The sequence below is a fragment of the Crocodylus siamensis genome, chromosome 7 (genome assembly GCF_052110815.1).
Source record: "Crocodylus siamensis isolate JL-2025a chromosome 7, ASM5211081v1, whole genome shotgun sequence".
Taxonomy (NCBI): domain Eukaryota; kingdom Metazoa; phylum Chordata; order Crocodylia; family Crocodylidae; genus Crocodylus; species Crocodylus siamensis.
Window position 1 is genome coordinate 19578925 of NC_143401.1, and position 22165 is coordinate 19601089.

Sequence of the window (22165 nt, forward strand, 5' to 3'; positions counted from 1 at the left end):
CACTCCCCCTTTCACCTTACCTCCTCCATTCATCCTCCCACTTTTGGTAAGGAGGTGGTGGCATTACTGTCCTGCCCAAGGAGGGATCTCAAAGTTTCAGCTCTTCTCCAGGCCTTCGGAGTCCTTCCAGTCTCACCCGCCCAGCAATCTCCAGCTGCCTATGCTAGGCTATATGATGATGCCGTTGGCTTACTGACACAAACTGACCGTGCTCAGTAGCATCATTAGGACATTTGACCCGCTGGACCACGTCTGAACTAGACTAGCCTATAGTTCAGTTGAAACGAATTCAGTTTTACAAAGCGGCGTGAACCATCCTGTGGCTTTTCCTTGCACCTTCTTAAAACCAGCGGCAAAGCGAAGAGTTGAACTTTGAGGACGACTGGCGATTTTTTCTGGCCACCCCTTCTATTTGCCGACTGGAAACAGCCACGAGCTGATTTCCCGAACTGAGAACACCCTCCGTGCCCGGCACCTGTGCCGAGCTCGGGCACCGCCGCCGCCGCCCCGGAGAGGCAGCTCCGCACGCAGCCGCCCCCGGCCCCGTCCTGCGTGGCGCCTGCGGCCCGGCGACACCCCCCGCGCGCGCGGACACGCCGGGGCGGCCGAAGCCCGCGGCTGTTTGCAAACCCGGCCCGTCACCCCGCGGCTCGGCAAGGGGCGGAGGAGGGGAGGAAGCGGAGGCGTTTCCAGGCAGAGGCTGCCCGCTGGGGGGCGATCTGCGCCCGGAGCGGGGGACGCTGCTCCTCGCCGCCCGGCCCCACGATGACAGCGCCGGCCCCGCTCCCGCCGCCGCTCCCGCCGCCTGTTGCTCGCGCGGGGCCGCCCCGGAGAAGCCGCCGGCCCCGCAGAGGGCGGCTCCCCCCGGCCCGGGACGTGGCCCCGCCGCGCTCACCTCGCTGCCCCGCGCGGGGCCCGGCTGGTCCGGCGGCTGCAGCGGGCCGTGCCCGCGCCCGTGCCCACGCTCATGCCCGTGGCCGGGCCGGGAGCGCCCCGGCTCGCGGCTCCTGTTTACACCGGGAAGCGCCTTCCCGTCAGCGCGCCCACCCCGCCCCGCCCCGCCATGGCCGGCCTGTGGGCGGGAGCCGGGCTGGGAGCAGACCCCGCCCGCGCGCCCGCGGGGCCCCTGCTACCTGCAGGCCTCCCGGCCGGGCCCGGCGCTGACAGACCCCCCCGGGCCGCCTGCCGCGAGCGTCCCGCCCCCCCGCAGGCCGTGCAGGTGCGGGGCCTGCAGCCCCCCCGCTTCCTCTCCGCCACGCAAAGCCCCGCCCCGCCCGCCGGTGTTTCACGGTACCGAGGGGCCCCTGGAAAGGCAGCACTGCCCTCTCCCTTCGCCTACAGCTGGGAAAGGAAATGAAACTCCCCACTCCTCACCCCCGGTAGATGCGATCCCGGCGGCGCTTCTCTTCTCCACCCGAGACCCGGGCGCCGGGCTGCCTTGCGGGGCAGCGCAACAGGGCCCCGCCACGCGGCGCCCGGTCCCTGAACCACGACCAGCCCTTTCCGCACTTACCGCGGGTGAGGGTCACAGAGCACGTCTGAACAGGGTGCTGGCTCTTGACTTCGCAGGTTGGGCTTTTCTTTCCTCTGAAGCATTCATTGCACACTCCGTGGGCTGTTTCTGAGTGCTTCAGTCCTTAACAGTCTTCTCCCAGCTGCTTGGCTCAGTGTTCATTGTCTTCACATCTCTGTTGCAAACATCTTTAAAGCGGAGATAAGGATGTGGGAGCAGTTGTCTTCTTGCACATCGGCTCTTTGGGCATTTGCCCATCATCTGTTCTCCACCCATGACTAAGCCATGGACATTAAAGCTGACTGAGAAGAGAATGGATGCCCACTATGCCGGCACGTTTGGGATTAGCTATTGCTAAAGGGATATTTGTACCAACAACGGCACCCAGCAGTCAGGGAGGTATCTTGAACTATATGGTATAATTTCACCAGTTCTAGTACAGACCAGACTTAAGAGTTAACCATCCAAATCTCAAGATGTTAACATACCATCAAGTACATATCCAATCCCATTCTTGTTCTTCCTTAACAGGATAACTACTTAAAGCAGCATTTCTCAACCAAAGTGTATAGATGCAGACATGAATTTTGTAGCTGCATAAAATTAAGAAGTTAGATGTGTGAAAGTCTATAGAGAAAATGGGAAATAAAAGGGTGAAAATGACACATAAGAAAAGGTGAAAGTACTAAAATAAAATCTCATTGTAAAAGATCCCTTACACAATAAAATAATAATAATAAAATAATGTTATCTCTGGCTGCTGCAAGAGCTGTAGCAATTTCTTACTTCAGTTCTGTTAAAAGGACTTTTAAGGTCTTTTAGAAGGCCAGAGAGGTTAATACAGATTTTTCTAGAGACATAGAAAGAGACAAATCTGTTAAACTACAGGCGGAGGAAAACAAAATAAGGGTGATTTGAAAAATGTAAAAAAAAAAAACCGTAAAGAGAAAAATGTCACCCCTCGAAATGTTATTGCAAAACTTAAGAACAAATGGAAAAGAACTTGCAGAAGCCAATATCACCAGACTGCATCTGCCTTTTAAGTAAGGCAAACACCAAATGCAACTTTAAAAAAGAATACAGCCTGTGACTTGATGTATGAGCTCATTTGCTGACCCTAGTCACAGCTTTCTGTAAGGTAAGACTGCATTTTTTTATGTCAGTAACCAACAAGAATATAAAAAGGGTACACCAGCAAGGGAAATGAAAGTGAACACAATGTTAGTGGCATAGCCACTTCTGGAGAGGAACATGGCAGGTCCTTTTTGCTAGCAACACTAGGTTTTTCAGTGAAAGAAAAATGAGCTTGAGGAAGAGAACAAGTTAGAAAACTTTTGCAATTAAACTTAAGGAGAAAGACAAATTGGAATTCCAGTTAGAATTTGGCCAGGAGTTCACACCATTTTTGTGAAAAGCTCGGTCATGTTTAATTGAGGATCAAGAAGTTGAGTTTCCTTCAAAAAATGAGATTTTCAACATAGTGCTTTGTTCTACTAGGCTGGAAAGTTATTTCTATGTTGATGAGGAAGGAAAAGTGCCATCTCTGGGATTCACCATTGCTGCTTCTTGCAGCCTCGTTTTTATGGAGGTCTCCTTCAGTGCTATCTAATCTCAGCCTTGTTTAGTTTAAAGTTAAGAGCCACTCAATGCAAAGCATTTTTTAGTCCTAGATAGAGTGTATGGATTACAATAACTGCATTTAAATGGGATGCTGTGTGGCATACCGCATAAGCACTGTACAGAGAGGAGACCTCAGTTTCATTCCTAACACTACCGTTGTCTTGCTCTGTGTTTTTAAGCAAGTTTCTGGGCCTCTATTTCCCCTCACCTCCTTTGTCTGCCTTGCCTCTTTAAAGCTGTAAAACTCTTCACGGTAAAGATTCTCTCTTATTCCAGACAAATAAGCCCAGCACAGTGAGGCCCCAACCTTAGGTTGGAGCTGTAGACATTATCAGGATATAAATAATGATTATATAGAGCAGGGGTGTCCAACCTTTTTGGGGCCGGATCATGAACTTTTTATCACCCAGTGGGCTGGCAAGCCATATTCAAAGACCTCACAGGAAGGGGTATCACATCAGGAAGTGATGTCACATGACCTTTGACACCAATGAAGTTGCAGGAAGTGACAAGGAGATGGATCTAACCAGTTCAAAACTCTCTCTATAGCATCCACCTCTGCCACTGTTTGGGACAGGATACTGAGCTAGGTGGACCACAGGGCTGACCAAGCATGGCACTTTTTATGCTCTTCTGTTCTTTGGCTGAGCTTCCAAACTATGGCTGAGATTTGCAAAAAGGGGTAGACGGGCATGTTACAAAGTTGTCATAAAGATTTGGAGCCCTCTAAATCCCATTCATTTTAAGGGAAGTTGGCCTTCTGACACAGCTTTGAAAATCCAACCCAAGGTGCCAACCAAATAAGTCAAAATATATTTTGCATTTCTATGCAGTGCATCTGTGTGGGGCTGTCCAAGAATTTTACAAACATTACATGAGCCTCAGGATGAGCCCAGCCAGAGCAGCAGGGGCTCAGCTGCATTTTCCCCCTACCTGCGCCGGTCAGTCCCGAGCGGCACACAGCTCCACCGCCGCCTCTGCTGGCTGGTGCTGACCCAGGCGGGTCTGTCGCACCCGGAGCAGCACGGAGCTGAAGCCGGATTCCCACGTGCTGCTGGGGATGGGAGGAGGCTGGCCAGGTTGGCACTGGCCAGCAGAAGCAGTGGTGGAGCCGTGTGCCGCTCGGGACTGACCGGTGCAGGTAAGGGGAAAATGCAGCTCAGCCTGTGCCACTCCAGCCGGGCTCGTCCGTCCTGTCCCAAGCAGCACACGGCTCCGCCACCGCTTCTGCTGGCCGGTGCCAACCCGGCTGGGCTCCTCCCGTCCCCAGCAGCACGTGGGAAGCCAGCTTCAGCCACATGCCGCTTTTCCCAGCCGGTGCTGACTTTGCTGGGTCCGTCCCATCCAAAGCAGCATGCAGGTGAAGCCCGGGTTCCCATGTGCTGCTGGGGACGAGAGGAGCCTGGCCAGGTGCGTGTGGGAACCTTGTCCCTTCCCCAGCCCTTCAGCAGCCATTAGGAAGCTGCTGAGGGACAAGGGGTGGGAACGAAAGAAAATGGCTTGGTGGGCCACATGGCGGCCTGCAAGCCAGATGTTGGACAAGCCTAAAGAAAAACAAAGTTTTACATACTCCCTACTTTTTAAAACAAATTAAATGTATGCCAGAAGCCCAAAGACCCAATGTATAAGCCTAACTGAAAGAAGTTGCAATAAGCCACTCATAGGTCTGTCCACTCTGATGGAACAAATGTATTGTTTTTCAGTGGAGTCAGACTTGTAGATACCTCTGAGCATCAGCGCTTAGGGCAGGGCTGCCCAGCTTCTTAGCAGCAGGGGGGCTGCACACTGCAGGGCACACACCAGCATGGGCCACAGGTCTCCCTCACCTTCCAGCTACAAGTCTTCCCACCCATTCCCACCCCTCCCAGCACTGTTCAGGTGGGCAGCTCCTCTACCACCACTGCACTGTGCATGTGGGAAGGGGGCAGGATATGAAAACCAGAGGAGGGATGGGGAGCCTGGAGACCCCCACTGCAGAAGCAGCTGGAGCACTGAGGGGTGTGGCAGCCAGGGGGAGCCTGGGGTCAGTCACAGATTAAGCCATTATGGACTGCACAAGGCCCTTGGGTCACCAGTTGGACAGCTCTGACCTAGGGCTTAGACTGAATTACAGGGCTGCTGCTGCTTTAACTATAGCACACGGAGTTTTTCTGTTGCCAAAGGTACGCTCAGAACAGCATACACTTTGCCAGCAGAAGGCACTTGCTATCAACTGTGTTCCACCCATGCTGGGATTTGGCAGGCAGATTTTCACACCATTAGTCAATATACCTATGCCTGCAGAACCTGGCATCTCACCGAAGCTCAGTAGGGCTCCTGAATCATATAGGAACTTTTGAGAATTTTACTTGTCTTCATCTTCACCTGAAAATCTTTCAAGCCTAATCCAGCTCAGACTCCTGCTCTTCTGCAACCACAAGCATCTGAGATTGCTACTATTCCTAAAAACTGCCGCTTCTCAGCAGTGTTGGGGGGACCAGTGCAGCCTGCTGGAGGACTAGCGATGTAGAACATCATTCCCTAACAGCTGAGAATGGCAACCGTGGTGGCTGTCTTGCAGACAAAATGCAAGCCCATGTCTTTGTTACTGCTTTCCTATAAAATTGATAATTAATTTTTTAAAAATCCACTTACGTCAAGAAAGCAGGAGAGCAGAATGAATTTAGGCTTTTGAGTCAGACCACTCATACTGATGCAGAGTTATACAAGACAAGACAATTATTCTTACCAACTGAAACCCCTGTTGGCAATTTTAATACAGAGTACCTTTTGAGTCCAGATTAGGTGGGAGGGTTGTCTCACTCAAGGGATCGTAGGACAGAATTATATTCCAACTTTATGTACTCAAATGTGCAACATTGGATTGTTGTGCTTAGGTCAACGCTGAGTTTCCTGGGAAAACTCAGAAAGGTTTGGGCATATATACACCTCCCACCCATGTAATCTATGACTAATAATATAAAACGGAGGAAAATAAAATCAAACCATTCAGCATATGATCAATTCAACAGAGAAATGTAAGGCAGTGGAAGCTACATCAATGAGAACATTAGGACAACGTTCTGTTTTACTTAGTGGATGACCAAAATGCAACTCCTGGTGAACTCTGAGTTACTTGACTAGAGAGTAGGAGCAATTCTACTATCCCTTCTGGGCATGCAAGTACCTCTATTATAGGAATAGGATTACCTTCCAGAGACACAGACTTTGCCCTATTGGTTGCAAGCTGCATTTTGATTGTCCACTGGGTAAAACTGAATTCTGCCTTAATATTGTACACTGTTGAAAACAGTCATACGTGCGCTCTTGGGCATGTGTGTATGTTCAGACAGAGAAGGAACAGAATGATCTCCTAAAACATTTTAATTTCTAATTTCCTCGTGGCTCACGTCAATTTCCTTTCATCCCTTAACCGATATATCCTTCACTCTGGTTTTTTGATGGTTCAGTCTTGTGTACCATTAGCAGCCAACTTAAAGTGACTATAGCACAATTATTTGAAGCCCTTTATGCTTTCCTGTGTACGTGTGTCCAATGGAGAGCAGGATTTGCTCCCTCTTTTGCTGGTACTCATTAATAGAGCTCAACTTGGGCTTTGCAAGGAGAGGAGAATCTATGTGGGGCCAAGAAGAGAAAAGACAGAAAGAATTCCTGATGTTGCCCAGCTTCTTATTCCTATAAAAATGATTTCTCATCCTGCTATGAACAGAAAAGTTTGCAATAAATAGAGGCCTTCAAGATGTGCAGTCTTACATGTATTTGATGCTTGCTGCTGCTCATTTAATGCATTTGAGATTTTTTGGGGCCAGCAGTGTCTATTTGGCCTCCTATCCCATTCTGGGGGAAGCACCTGATATCTCTTATCTGCTTTCTTAGAGGAAGGAGTGACAGGTGCTGGTATCTGTTGTGTCTGTTCCAAAAGAAACCTCAGTGAAGGCATGCATTGCATGCCCAGGTACAGAAGAATAGACAACTCAGAAATGTAGTAGAGTCTTTTGTGTATTTTTTCTATTGGTGCCTCAAGGAAATCAGCTACTTAGCTAACAAGGTCATGAAAGCTCTTATAGTGAGACCATGTAGAAGAGACTACAGGAAACCCTCACTATTTGTGCGTTCAGCATTCATGGTTTCAAATATTCGCAAATGCTGAACCCTCAGTATAATACACTTAAAGGAGCCCCTCGAGAGCTCCACGCTTGCTGCCGCTGGGCTCCCACCGCTGCCACGCTCCCGCCACCACCAGCACAGCCGTGCCCCCCCACCCCAGCCACCAGAGGCACTGCATTTTTTAACATAGATGGTGTTCCTGAATGCAGTGCCTTATTCGCTAATTTTGCCATTTGTGCAGGATACGAGAACGTATCCCCTGTGAATGGCGAGGGTCTTCTGTACCACCTCCTTTGGGGCAATGATAAAAGCTGATACGGATGCCACAGTTTGAGAGTACTCTTTTGCAAATTCCTTAGAGGACCCAGATTCATGTGCTGCAAGCTCAGATTGTCAATTCTAAGCATGGATTAGGGAGCAAGAGTCTTGTCATGGAAGATGATACAAAAGTGTTTTGCCTAAGGTATTGATGACTCCAGGGGCTCCAAAAGCAGGGGTCAGCAACATGTTTTGGTGAAAGACTAGAAAAACCCAGCTTGGGCTGAAGGCAGACTGAAGCTAAGACCCAACCACAGCCATTTCTCTTTGCTGCCCAGCTGCAGCCCCACATGTGCATGGCTGAAACTTCCACTCCACAAGCCAGTTTCAATGACTCCACAGGTCAGACTTGGCCTGCAGATCACAGATTGCAAACTGCTGCAAAAGGGCAAAGTTGTAATGCCATAAGGACAAGGACCTGGGAACCAAAGGAAGGTATCTGGGCATATGCCATGCTCTATGAAATCTAGGCTTGAAAAAAAGCTCTTGCCCTCTCAGACTCAAACTGGCGCAGAGAAAAAAAGAATTCTGCCTATTGTGTTTATAGATTCATAGGGCTGGAAGGGACCTCAAGATATCATCTAATCCAACCTCCTGCTCGAGGCAGGATCTTCCCTGTCTAAACCATCCAAAACATGTGTTTATCTAACCTGCATTAAAAAACCTCCAACACCACAGATTCCAAAACCTCTGTCATTCTTCTGTACCAGTAACCACCCTCGGAGTTAGAAAGTTCTTTCTAGCATGCAGCATAAATTCCCCAAACTGCAATTTAAACCCATTACTTTTTATCCTGCCCTTTATGAACACAGAGAAGTTAATTGTTATCCTGGTTACAACGACCTTATTTTAGAACTGTTATCAAGTCCCTCTCAGTCTTCTCTATGCAAGATGAAATAATCCAAATTCTTCCAATTTGTCTTTATGTCACATTTTCTATACACTAATCAATTTTGTTGCTGTCTTCTAGACTCTTAAATTTGTCCAAGTCTTTTTTGAGGTTTACTCTTCAAGAGTATTATGTCCAGAAACAAGATACAATACTGCAAGTAAAGCCTCATGAGTGCTGAGTAGAATGCAAGAATTCACTTTCCATGACTTGCATACAACACTCCTGGCTTTTTTCTGCAACAAGAGCACAATGGTGAGCTTATGGTCCACTACAATACCCATGTCCTGTTCTGCAGTACTGAAACCGGGTCAGTCATTCCTCATTTTGTACCTGGACTTTTGACTGTTCTGTCCTAAGCCATGTATTTTGCACTTGCCTTTATTGAATTTCATTCTATTTCTTTCAGACCATTTTTCCAGTTCATCAAGGTCATTTTGAATCCTAATCCTGTCCTGTAATGCATTTTGCTCCCCACCAATATTGGTAGCATCTGCAAATTTGCCAAGGGTATGGACAGATGCACATATAAAGTGGTTCAGATTATGCCCCTATTTGAAGTTCTTTTGATTTGTAACACAGCAACATCATCTCAAAATTTGCCAGAGCTGATGCTGTTGCACCACTCCACAGCTAGGAAGTTGGGCAGTAGGGACCTCAGCATCACTTGGACCCACAATTTCCCATAGACTTCCACGCAAAAAAGCCCCAGTTAGGCTCCGGAGAGGCGAGAGACACATGGGTGAAAGCCCGCTGTGCCCCCTCTCCCTCAAAGCCCCCCAGAGACCTCCCAGCAGCCACAGAGCCACCTGCCGATCCCCAGCACAGCTGGAGGCAAGCGGGGCTGTCGTGGGAGGGGGTTAACTCCTTAGTGAGTGGGAGGAGGTGGCTGAGTGGAGCTGGGCCAGGTCTCGCCCCCCCAGGCCCGTACTTGGCCCAGCCCCCCAGGGAGCCACACGACTGGAGCCACACGAACAGGCTGCACAAACAGGCACACTTGTCTGCTGGTGCATGAGTTAGCATAGAGTTTGCGCAGGAGGGGGCACAGGAGGGCCCAAGGCCTGGCCTGTGAGCCCCATAGGGTAGATAGACTCAGGCCCGCCCACCTACCAGCGGCATGCTGTGGATGGGCACACTCCACACCCTGAGGCTCCCCTCGGGCTCTGCAGCCCCCCCCCCAGCACCTCAGAGACGGCTACCCAGACGGAGCCCATGGTCCCGGACTCCACACAGACGGGGCCCCTGGCTCTTGGCTCTGGGGCCCGGAAGCATGGCCACCGCCCCGTGTGGGGTCTGCTCCCTTTTGGGGTCTCTGGCACACCAGGTGGAGGAGCTCCAGGCCACAGTCCAGAGACTGCATGCCATCAGGGACTGCGAGCAGGAGATAGACTCCTGCTGCCAGGCCCTTCTCCTCCGGGAGCCAGAGGGTAGACCACAGTCTACCTCCAGGACAAAGGAGGACTCCGGGACCTCCCGCTCTGCCCAGTCGGGGGCATGGACCAAGGTGGTCAAGGGCCCAAAGGCCCGCCGCACCAAGGCCCCTGCCCCGCCAGAGCTTAGCAACAGGTTCGCACCTCTTGCTGCTCCAGCAGAGCCTGCTCAGTTGCCGGCTCCCGCAGGCAACACAGGTTCAACTGCAGCGACCGCCCCCACTCTCCCCAAGACAAAGCGTAAGGTGTTTGTTGTGGGAGACTCCATCCTGCGGGGGACTGAGGGGGCAATCTGCCGCCCCAACCCCTTAGCCCGGGAAGTCTGCTGCTTCCCCGGGGCCTGCATCCGAGACATTGCGGAGAGGATCCCTAAGCTCCTCCAGCCCACAGACCACTATCCCATGCTCCTTATTCTTGTGGGCACCAATTACATGGCTCGGAGCGTTCCTAGCCCGGTCATGAAGCACTTCAGGGATTTGGGTGCAGAGCTAAAAGGGTCTGGGGACACAAGTGGTGTTCTCGTCGATCCTCCCAGTCTTGGGCTATGGGCTGAGGAGGGAGAAGAGGATCCAGGTAGTCAACCAAAGACTGCAGCGCTGGTGTCATCGGGAAGGCTTTGGCTTCCATGACCACAGCCCGCTCTTTGGCAAGACAGGCAGTGAGCTGCTGGGAAGAGATGGCCTCCACCTCTCCCCCCTGGGGAGGAGGCTCTTCTCAGCCAGACTGACTGACCTGCTCCACCGGGCTTTAAACTAAGCCCGCTGGAGGATGGGGGGACTACCACCACTGCTGGCCCATTGAGCGACCCTTGCAAAGCCAGCAGACCAAAGCACTTAAGGGAACCCACCCCTGTCCCAGCCCTGGTACAATCTGTGGGCAAGGCAAGTGCCCTCAAAGGCACACTTGCTTGCCTGTACACAAATGCCAGGAGCTTGGGGAATAAGCGAGAGGAGCTTGTCCTCCTGCTTAATGCAAATAATTATGACATCACAGGGATAATGGAGACCTGGTGGGACTCCACACACGACTAGACCATGGATATAGATGGCTGTACCTTGTACAGGAGGGATTGTGTAGATAAAAGGGGCAGGGGTGTAGCTCTCTATGTTAAGGAAAGCTATGCGTCCCTGCAAGCTGATGTTGGCAACCAGGGTGGATGACTGGAGACCCTCTGGGTTAAAATCCATGGGGACCACGGCAAAGGGGACACAACAGTGGGAGTCTACTACAGACTTCCCACCCAAAGTCCTGAGCTTCACCAGGAGTTCACCTGGGAACTGGCTGAGGTCGCATGCTCCCGGACCACGGTTGTCATGGGTGACTTCAATTACTCGGACATCTCGTGGGAGGATCACTCAGCAAAATCTGAGCAGTCGCAAAGCTTCCTCTCATGCGTGGATGACCTCTACCTGACTCAAGAAGTCTATGGGCCAACAAGAGGTAAAGCACTGCTCGACCTGGTACCGGCTACTCGGGACGACCTAATCGGCAACCTAGTGATCGATGGGAAGCTGGGTGACAGTGATCACGAGCTGATCACCTTCACCATCCGCCGTAAAGCTGGGAAGTCAGTCAGCAACACAGAAGTCCTTGACTTCAGGAAAGCTGACTTTGACAAGCTCAGGAGGCTTGTCGGTCAGGCCCTCAGGGACCATGACCCCAGGGGGAGGGGAGTCCAGGAAGAGTGGTTGCTCCTCAAGGGAGCGATCTGCTTCAGAGAGTCCAGAGGAGAGCCACGCGCATGATCAGAGGTCAGGAAAACAGACCTTACGACAATAGGCTAAGAGTCATGGGACTCTTTAGCCTGGAAAAGCTTAGGCTCAGGCGTGATCTGATGGCCACCTATAAGTTTATCAGGGGTGACCACCAGGATCTGGGGGAACGTTTGTTCACCAGAGCGCCCCAAGGGATGACGAGGTCAAACGGTCACAAACTCCTGCAAGACCATTTCAGGCTGGACATAAGGAAGAATTTCTTTACTGTCCGAGCCCCCAAGGTCTGGAACAGTTTGCCATCGGAGGTGGTTCAAGCACCAACACTGAACACCTTCAAGAGCAAATTAGATGCTTATCTTGCTGGGATCCTATGACCCCAGCTGACTTCCTGCCCTTTGGGCAGGGGGACTGGACTCGATGATCTTCCAAGGTCCCTTCCAGCCCTAACGTCTATGAAATCTATGAAAGTTCCTGTAAGTGGAAAATACAGACACTAGTGTACATTTGAACCCCTTGTTTCTAGTTTATGAATCCTGTCATTACAGCACTGGTCTGCTTCGTTTCCACAGTTCACATCAGGAGATTTAGTCATTTTAACATCCATTGCATTTCCAGAAGGAGCAGAGAATGAATGCCTATTTTCTCCTCATCCCCCACCCCACAGCCTCTGATTAAACACTGCCATGAAAAATCTGCGTTGTTCTTTCCCTCAGGCATTCCTTACCTACCTCACCATGCTTTCTGCCCCTTTCAAGCACCCCTGCCATCTGCTGTGCCACAGCATGGAAGTATAAGGCTCTACAACCCTAGCACTAGAAAGACACCTTATTGATCCATGTTCCGTGCTCTGTCAACCTAGGAGGAGCATGCATCAATTAAGTAAATATGATCTGTCAACCTAAGGGAAGAAATAAGGGCTCCATGATGATTGCCTTCTCTGGCACCACCTGCAGACCATCTACTACCACTTCTGAGCCAAAGAAACAAACAGCAATTGGTGGGAATGCTCAGTGCTGGAGACATGAAACAATAAACTGTGGCAGCAGAACTTCAGAATGAGGAGGGTGACCTTCCTCAGGATCTGTGCTGAGCTGGCCCCGACACTCCAGAGACAAGCTACCAACGTAAGGGTTCCCATATGCGGGGAGAAGTGGGTTGTTGCCATTTGGCAGCTGGTAATTCCTGATAGACACCAGCCTGTCACCATGGGCAAATCCACGGCTGGATCAGCCCTCCAGGTATGCCATGCCATTTAGAAAATGCCAGCATCAAGGCTCCTCTGATTCTTGAATCAGAAGGAATTCATAACTGTATTTTCCTGTATAGGGTTTCTGAACTGCATCAGGCCTAAATTCCCATCTAGTGCCCAGTGTAGATCCAACCCCTGGTGCTGCCACCCAACCTGCAGAGGTCCTCATGGATCTGCAGGGAGTCCTGCATGCTGTAGCCCTGTGTGCTAGATTAGGTGTGCAGGGTGGTGTGGGGTCTCGTTCCAGTCTGTGGGGGCCAGATGGGTACAGCACAGTGTCCTCAGAGCCCTATTCCAGCCAGGCAGGGTGGCAGGAGCCCCCAGCACCTGATCCCAGCCAGGTGGTAGCAGTGCAGAATCCCATGCTGCCTCCACCCAGGGCTTTGTGCTGCCTCTGCCCAGCCATGATCGGGCCCTGCACTACCTCTTCATAGCCCCTGCACACCGAGATCCGGCCATGGAGCCCCACACCACCCCTGCGGTCTGCCTTATCATGCCTACACCTGCTGGGTGCCTTCACTGTTGCACTCTGCCTGGAAAATTGTCACAGGACTAGCCTGGGATACCCCTCCCAACCAGGTCAAAGTAGTTGGGATGGTGCTTCAGATGGGCACACCACCCCCCTGCAGCCACCACTTTTCTCTCTGACAAAACAACCAGGTATCCCCTGCAAGTCTCCCCTTCTCTATTCTTTCACCTCTTCCTCAGCCTGATACTCAATGAGCTCCAGTCTCAAACATTAACCTTGGGACCTCAATATCAACAGCAGTAGCTGCAGGTGTTGACCCTGAAAAAAGAAACAAGAAGCCTTTGTTAAACTTGTGTGACTTGAAGAGAAGTTACTAACTGCTAAATGAATTTTGTGTTCTGTTTCTGGAGCCTCTTCACATTTGGCCCAGGGTTCTGAGATAGTAAGTACATGTGCCCTGGATTCCAGGAGATCCCTGCTGGGGTGCTTCATTGATCTGAGATATAAAGTCAACCTAGAGAAGGTGCCTTCATGTGGGATGCTGCAGTACTTGCCCCAGAGTTGGGGAGTGATAAGAAAATGGTCAGTCTTTATAGTCAGCCCCCAAATCTAATGCTCCCAATCATCTCTCCAATTTTGCAGGCCTCCACCATTCTGAGACATGACCTTCCTGTGTGTCATCCCTGAAATGCTGCGAGCTATACACTGCAGTAGGGGGAACCCTTCAGTTTTCACTCTCCCACCACTGGAGGAGATGGGGCTGCTTGAGGATGTTGCTAACTAGAAAGGCAGTGCAACATATGGGGCACCCTAGCGAAAAGGAGATTGCCTTTTAAGTGTCAGAGCAAGATTGCACCAGTGCCTCCTGGAGAAGTTTGAATACCATGCCCCTGGAGACTGGGTGACCACAAGGCACTCAGTAGGTTTCCTTCTGGAATGACAAGCTCTCAGTTCCCAAGTGCAGGGTCTCTCCCACCTCTGCTGCTCACAAACCACCACTTTTGGAGGCCCTTATGTGCACCCCGGACAAGGTGCCTCCCCCCCCCGGAGGCTCTCCTACTGCATGTCTGCTGCTGTGTGTGAAGGTCCAGGAGCCCTCCTTCTCCCGCTGCATGCTACCACATTTGAGTTGCAGTGTGCCAGCTTTACCTGCACCATTGAAAAACATAGCCTGTCAGGAAGGTAAGGCTGGATGGACAGACTGTAGGTTTACCCATGTGCTCTCAAAACCACAGCTCTCCCCACTGCAGGACTTTCCTCCTTATACACACCACCAAAGGTCAGAGAATGTTGTGGAGTGGGGCATCAGCATAAGGGCTGCAGCTTTGTGAAAGGGATTTTTTATGTAAATGGATAAGAGAGATTTCTGGTAGGGTCTGTGTTTCTGAAAAAAGCCAAGTCATTTGCTGCTGTGCTCCATGACTGGGAGGTACATTAGGAAAGGGCATTTTCTATTGCAAGCACAGGGTTGTTCTAAGAGCTTTCCCCAGTTATGATTTAGCTGCATTGTTCATATGGACAAAGAAGGAGAATTTTCAGAACTATATTGGCTTAAAAGACTCCTTTTTCCCTTTTCTAATTTTCCCAGGAAACTTACAGATTTACAATCTTACTTGGTCAGGAATTCCTGGAGGCAGTTGGGGGGTAGAAAGGAGCAGCTGGTGAGCAACATGAGCAGTGGGAGGAAGGGGGGGGGGGCAGCATCTCAGGGAAACCCAAGGAATGTTAATTACCCAAAAGCTTGTCTGAGTAGATCCCAACCATGCAGTTGGTCCAATAAAAGATATCACCCACAAAAATCCTTGCCTCTTGCATAGTTCCTGGACCATCACAGCTACATCACTTCAATACATCTGCTGTTGGGTCACTGGAGAGTTTCACTGGCCAACAATTAGAATGGGGGAAGGAGAAGCAGCACTGCTCCAAAAGTCAGGTGGGTGGTTTTAACTACTCCCTTGGTGGGCTGGATGCCCAGTAACAGGAGATGGGGGTGGCATGACTTCCTAGCCTTGCAGTCACTCAACTCCATGTTGGGGTGTCTGCCAACTCTGGGCTAGGTATGGGCAGGAACTGCTGAACCGCAGCCAACTCACTGCTCAGACAGGGGAAGAGGGACCGGAGAGAGATAACTGAGTGACAGTGTATACTGCCGTTCCCTGAATGACTTGTAAACTGCAGAAACCACACTTTTTTCCTAATGGCTTAGGAAAAAGGTTTCTAGAGTGACCCCAATTGTTTCTCCCAAAAGGATGCAATTCATTCCCATGGTGCATGACTATTTTAAGTAGGAGAGGTGCAAATCACACTGGCCTATGACTGAAAATGATAACCATGACAGGCTCTGCTAGCACTTGATTCTTCTAACTGCCCAAGAAATGATAGCTGCTCTTCCCATACACAAGGTCCCAGAGGTGCAACTAGTGATTTTTTATGCCCTGGGCGGTGATGGAGTGGAGGGGGTGCTGTCCAAACACTTGAGAGCAAGCGGGGGAGAGATGGGGGACAGTGAGAGAAGCAGGGGCAAGCACAGAAGGATCTTACCTGAGTGGCCGCTGCTGCTGCTGGGACCAGCTCTCTGTATGGCTAGGGCTGGTTCCAGACATCTTGCTCAGCTGCTGGTACATGGGCACCCCAGGGGCCCCCATTCAGGAACCCCCTCCAAAATGGCACTGGGGCTGGTGCACTCTTTACCCCACTGTACTTATGCTACTGCAAGGTCCCTAAATTTCTACAGGTTGCCTCCAGGTACCCTTCTTTCCAAGGTGAAGAAAGGAGCTCCTCCCTCCAGAGTCTTTGGGCTCGCCTTCCTGCTCTGAGTACTTTAAAACTGTGGCCCTGCAAATGCACATTTGTAGTCACTGCCAGGCCTGCACATAATGGGTGTGGTACATAAAAGGACTTGGGGCAACTGCTTGGAAGGGAAAGGAGCACAGTGATGCTAGAAGAATGTGGGTGTGCTGGTGCTCGCTGGGGTGTTTGCTGTGCAGGCATTCCCTCCAAGCAGCTGGGTCCTAGGGGCTGAGACAATGAAGAGAAGCTAGTTAGAAATGACTATGGTAGGATGGTCAACTGGTCCTCTCCACTGTCAATGCCATCTGAGCTGTTCTGTCCCAACAGCTGGTATACATCTCCTGCTTGGCAAGGCCTAACAGGAGGAAGGAACTAGGGCTTTGCAAAACAGCAGTGTTCATTTCAACCAGTGTTTCAGTGGACCAGCACCCCATTTCCATTTTGTTTAGATTCAAAACAGCTGTTCTGTCCCCTTCCGTCAAAACAGTTCTGCTGTTTCACCCATAGGATATAATAGGGAAGGTCAAAACAGCCTATAACTTTGTCATTTCTGGCCTGATTTGAATGAAACTTGCAGGAATGGTAGCCCCTTCTGAGGGCACAAAGTCTGCCAAGTTTTAAGGAGATAGGTGCAGGGGGTTCAGGGACTCTGCACCCCAAAGTCTTGAAAGCAAAACTTGTGTCATATGTATGTGTTAAGCCACAGCGGGGTCAAAACTGCAGGGGCGGTAGCTTCTGCTGAGGCCACAAAGCCTGCCAAGTTTCAAGGAGACAGGTGCAGGGATTTGGGGGAAACTGTACCTCAAGCTGTGGACAAGCAAAACTCGTGACATAGGTGACACTGAATGTGTTAAGGCGCAGCAGGGTGACAGCTGCAGGCCTGCTAGCCCCTGCTTAGGCCACAAAGCCTGCCAGCTGTCGAGGAGATCGGCGCAGGCGTTCTGGGCTCTGCACCTCTAGCTGCTGACACACACAGGGTCACCCACATCATGAGTTTTGCTTGTTGACAGTTAAAGGCTATTTCAACCTTCCTCATTATAGCCTATGAGCGAAACGTTGAAACAGTGTTGAAATGGTGAAACATTTCGACTTGCCTCATTTAGTTTCAAGGCTGTTTCGACTATACGTTTTGTTTCAGTTTTGTTGTTTTGATGAGCTGAAACATTACTGGCGGCGAAATTTCACACAGCCCTAGAATGAATCCCTAGGATCCTCGTGGCTCTCCTGAAGCTACTCTTAATCTGGGGTTTGGGGCAAAGTCTCCTCCTGGTCCATGTCTTCACTATCATCCAGCTGTTCACTGCTTCTTGACAGGATAGTATAGAGTTGCTTGTATTGGTTTGACTATAGTTTGGCTAACAGAAGGGCAGGCAAAGGAAATGCTCAGGTGAGAGAATGTCACAAGGTGTGAACCATTTTAGAAAACTCGAGAAAGACAAGGCAGGTGAATATTAGAATAGCATCTATTAGGTACTTTTTATATTTTTTACATATACATATATACACGTATACATATATATACATATATATATATATATATATATATATACACACACACACACACATATATTAACCTTATTCAGTAAGCTTTTTAATGTTTTAGCCAACAAATAAAGTATAAAAACTAGATCCACTGAAGGATTGTTGCTCTTCAGTCTTGTTTTTTAAACTTAGGTAAGACAGTCCTTTCCCAAGTCAGCTGGCCACCTGTTAGAGGATTTTTAAGATTTTAGGTCTTAGAAATTTTAAGATGGAATCACTTTCAAAGGTTGACAAGATTGTTATGTCTTTAGATAAATGAGCATTTTATAAATATTAATCATTTGCTTGAAATACCTTTTCTGTGCTGTTTAGTCATTTATGTCTTTTGTGTATTTTGTTGTTGAATTTACGATTAAAAATGTAGATAATCTTACGTTGTGAGCATTCAGTTTTCATGGGACTGGCTCTTTGAGCCTTTCTTTGGTCTCAGAATCCATCTGGGAGTTAACAATAGTAATGTTTCACTAACAAGACACCCAAACACTCACCATGCCATCAGGACCTCCCCTTTGGCTTAGCAACAGTATCAGCCTGATATCATGAGCATGGTTGTGCTCATGAGCTGCCACTTCTGTTGTGATTCATTTGTGAACAGCCTGATCTCGATGGCTGTCTCTCAGACACTGTTAAGTTGTTTCCTCTTTCCAGATACAGAAAAGGTCCAGGATCTTTGTTCACCACTAATTGGAAGTTGTTTTTGCAGACCCCAATACTGTATAACTGTGCAGTATATTTGGTGGGTGGGTGCTTGAAAGTGTTTGCCTCACTCTTAAGAATCCAAATTTCTTGCGTGATGGTCCAGAAAATAGTGGTAGTGGCAGGACTTCTTTCACAGGATACCCCAAAAATTCTTTGGGATACCCTGCTCAGCTCTCACCCAACATGCCTTGATATAGTTGTTATATAGAGTGCAGGAGGCTGCCCTGGTGTTATTACAATGACCACCTCGATTATGGTCTTGGCATTATGGGCCAATTGCATGGCTCTGTACCTCCATTACACCATGCCACATGCCTCACAGATGGCATCCTTACAGATGTTCTACCATTTCCTGATGCAGCCCCTCTCTGGGCCTTCTGACCCCTTGGCTTCTCTCAGCCCCACTCTGGGGTACAGACCTCTTGGTGTCTTTGCACAGCCCCTTCCTGGGCGCCACTTGGGTTGCCATACCCATCAATATCTCCTCTGGCCCCTCAGACCTCTCAGTCTTTTACAACCAGTCCCTGGGTGACCAGGCCCCTCAGTCTCCCTCCCGGCCCCTCTGGGCTGCCAGTCCCTTTATGGTTCCTTGTCCTGCATGCTTTTAATCCTCCACTTTCCCAGCTGCTCTCCAGGCCCTCAGACCCCTCCAGTCCTGCCCTTGCTGGGCCACTGGAAGTCATCCCACTGGAAGCCATCCCACTATGCTTGCTGGGCCTTACTGTAAGTCTCAGGCCCCTCAGGGTCCAGCTCTTCCCTGGCCCCTCACTGGGCCACTGGGCCCATGTGGTCCCAAACTTCCCTGTCCCTCTCTGGACCTATGTGGTCCTGGTATTCCCTGGCCCCTTGCTGGGCCACTGGACCCACATGGTCCCAGTCTTCCTTGCCAAGTGCTTTTGTGTCAGTGTGTGCTTCCCTAGCCTTCTGCCTCCATGGGGTAACAGTGGAAGCCGAAGCTTTCTCGTGCCTGGGCTGCTAACAACTGGGCCTCCTGCCCCTGGTTCCTTCTCCCATCCAAGCCCGCAGGCCCCTCGACAGATCACTCCCTCTCTCTGGGCTCACCCTGAGCCCTCCATAGGTCTTCCTTAAAACAGTCCTTTCCTTCTCTGTGCTCATCTGGACCCCTCAATAGGCCCTAGTACTCTGCCCAATCACTGGGTTCACCCAGACCCTTCATTAGGTCTTCTAAACACTCAGCCCTCTCAGGGCTCACCTGGCCTCTTAACAGGCCCACAGACTCTTAGCCCCTCTCCCAGGGCTCACCTGGCCTCTCAATAGGCCCCTGTGCACTCAGCCCCTTTCCAGGCTCATCCGGTCTCTCAACAGGCCCCAAACACTCGGCCCTTGTTTCATCCAGGATTAAGAAACACCTTTCACACCACACATAATCAGGCAGTGAAACTCAATGCTACAGATGTCTTTGAGGCCAAGAACTTGTTAATATTCAAACAAGGAATTTGACATTTATTCAGATATTCAGAATAGGCCATTATAACTCATTACAGCACATCCCACTTCTTTGCCCAAAATGCTGCAAGGGAAATTAAAACTTTCAGATCCAAAGCCAATCTCTGCCTATTAAAGACTATGAGACCTACTATTTAGAAGAGATCATCCCACAATTGCCTATAGGAGGGTTTCTAAATCTTCCTTAGAAGCACCTGGTGCTACACACTCCAGATGGACCTCTGTTACACACTAGATGGACCTCTGTGATCCAGCCTAGCAATTCTTATGGAGGTGACATGCCCAGGATGGTGTGACAACAGTGACAAGACTCAGAGGAAAAACCAAGGTCTCCTATGTCTCACCTCAACAAGACTATCTTTTCCCTTTCCAAGAAAACACCATTACTCACTCCTGTTTTTCTTAATAACGGTTAGCTAGTAGGGCTTAGCATACAATCCCTGAAGCCCAAAATAGAGCCACTGTACTTTTAAATTATGCAACCGGGAATCCCAGTGAGTGTTTGAAATGGATGCACAAATTGGGCCCATGTAAAATAAAGCCAAAGCCCTCTTTCATCAAAACACTTTCAAAGCAATTTAAAAAGAATAAAGCCAGCATTAGCATATGGACATACAGTTTACGAGGGGAGAAGGGGAAGAAAGGAAATTAATTCATTACTCCTATATTTTTCCCCCTATAAAATCATGGTGTGTTGTTGTTTCTTAGATAAAGAAACTGGGAGGTGGTGGGGTGGGGGTAAGAGAAGTTTTTGAAATATCATTTCTTTCTTTCACTCACTGTTGTATCCAATTTCCAAAGCAGTTAACCCCCTTAATCAAGTCCCAAGCAGGTCAAATTGGTTTTTTTTTGATGATTAGGTATTGTTTTAAATTTCTAATGAAATGCAGAACATCTAATTTCATCAACTACTCACTGTGTAGATGTGATTAGAAAGCATAATCCTCCTGCAACTGTAGGTAATAATTCACACTGCTGGAGACTGGATTAAGGAGGGGATTAAAATAGATTTAAAATGTAGCCAAGGAGTGCATTTTTAAATAGTTTCCCCTTAAATGTAAACCTCCTCCTGATTAAATAAGGAGGTTACTGTGGATGAAACAATGGTCTTGCGTAATTTGGGTTCAAGTTACAGGTCTGCTACGTTTTCCAGGTAATCTTGAGCAAGTCGCTTAACACCGCTGTTCTTTATCTGTAAAATGGGGATAAACACTATTTTCCTTTACCTTATTAGCTTTGCCTGCAATTCTTGGAGGCAGGGATTATGGGTTTGTATGACACCTAGCACAATAGTACTTCTAATTATTCTAGGAGGAGCAAAAGTGACTCTGAAATTAAGATTGCTTATCACATTCCACTATAAAACCTTTTGAAATCATTATTTTTGTGTTCTTTGGAGGAGGGAGCAGGAGCTCTTAAACCTCTGGGGCTTGCAAGATTTTTGTAAATTGACCGAGGGGCTGTTCTGGACTCAGGGAGATATGTGTTGACCTGCTCAGATCTGGCAAAGTACACTTGCTGCATATGTTTTGTGTTGTGCAGCTCAGTATGAACCACAGCTGCCTAATGCATGCATAACCCCTGCTATCTCATGTCAGCTATTTCTAAAAGATGGTAAGCTCCAGATCAACCACAGATAAGATCACGCTTTTCTTCTGCTTCTGCTTTTACCCATCAAAATCCCCTCTTGTTTAAGGGAACTAGCAGACTTCAACTTCTAAATTAATTTCCTCTGCTGATTGGTGCTAATCATTCTGTGTTCTTCAGAACACTCATTATTCAGCCAGCCTCATATCCAAGTAAGAGGTTGACATTTAATGGTTATGTCCAATATGGCCAGTTCAAATTTCAACTGTTTTGCCAAGACACTTAATACTCAGCCTAAAGTAGATTTCTTTCATTTTTTTAAATGAATATGGTACATACCTGTCTGTGGGTTTGTCCCTGATAAACAGCTGACTGGAGAGTGAAATCAAAAGTGACAGCTAGAGGAAGCAATCAAAAAGGTAAACCTCTGACCTACAGATGAAAGCACTTTTCCCAGTAGGGTAACAATGGCCAGGCTACTAGCTGTAACAAGGGTGTAGGTTGTACCTGTGTTGGTCTAAGGACATAGGCAGACAAAGTTCTTTGAGTAAATCCAGTATCTTTTATTCACCCAACTCAACTAGAACTATTTGAGTTGGTCTAAAAGATACCAGATTTACCCAAGTAACCTTGTCTATCTGTAACAAAGGTTACACTGATGTTTTGCAACCCCAAAAAACAACAGATTTAAGGACACTGGGCGGTTTAGGATTCAGGCTGGAGAAAGCGATGAACGTTGTCAGCACACAGGAGTCAACACACAGATTAAG

At 49.1% G+C, this 22165-nt stretch overlaps 1 protein-coding gene across 1 annotated transcript in view; it reads right to left on the reverse strand.

Moving 5' to 3' along the window:
- The window catches only part of LOC149859560 (uncharacterized), a 197853-nt gene extending 196978 nt beyond the window's left edge, over positions 1 to 875 (reverse strand). Inside the window, 1 exon segment of the mRNA XM_090057903.1 lies at positions 21 to 875. Within this exon segment, the coding sequence (XP_089914029.1) occupies positions 21 to 33 (13 nt within the window). The 5' untranslated portion in view covers positions 34 to 875.
- Between the last annotated feature and the right edge of the window lie 21290 nt (positions 876 to 22165).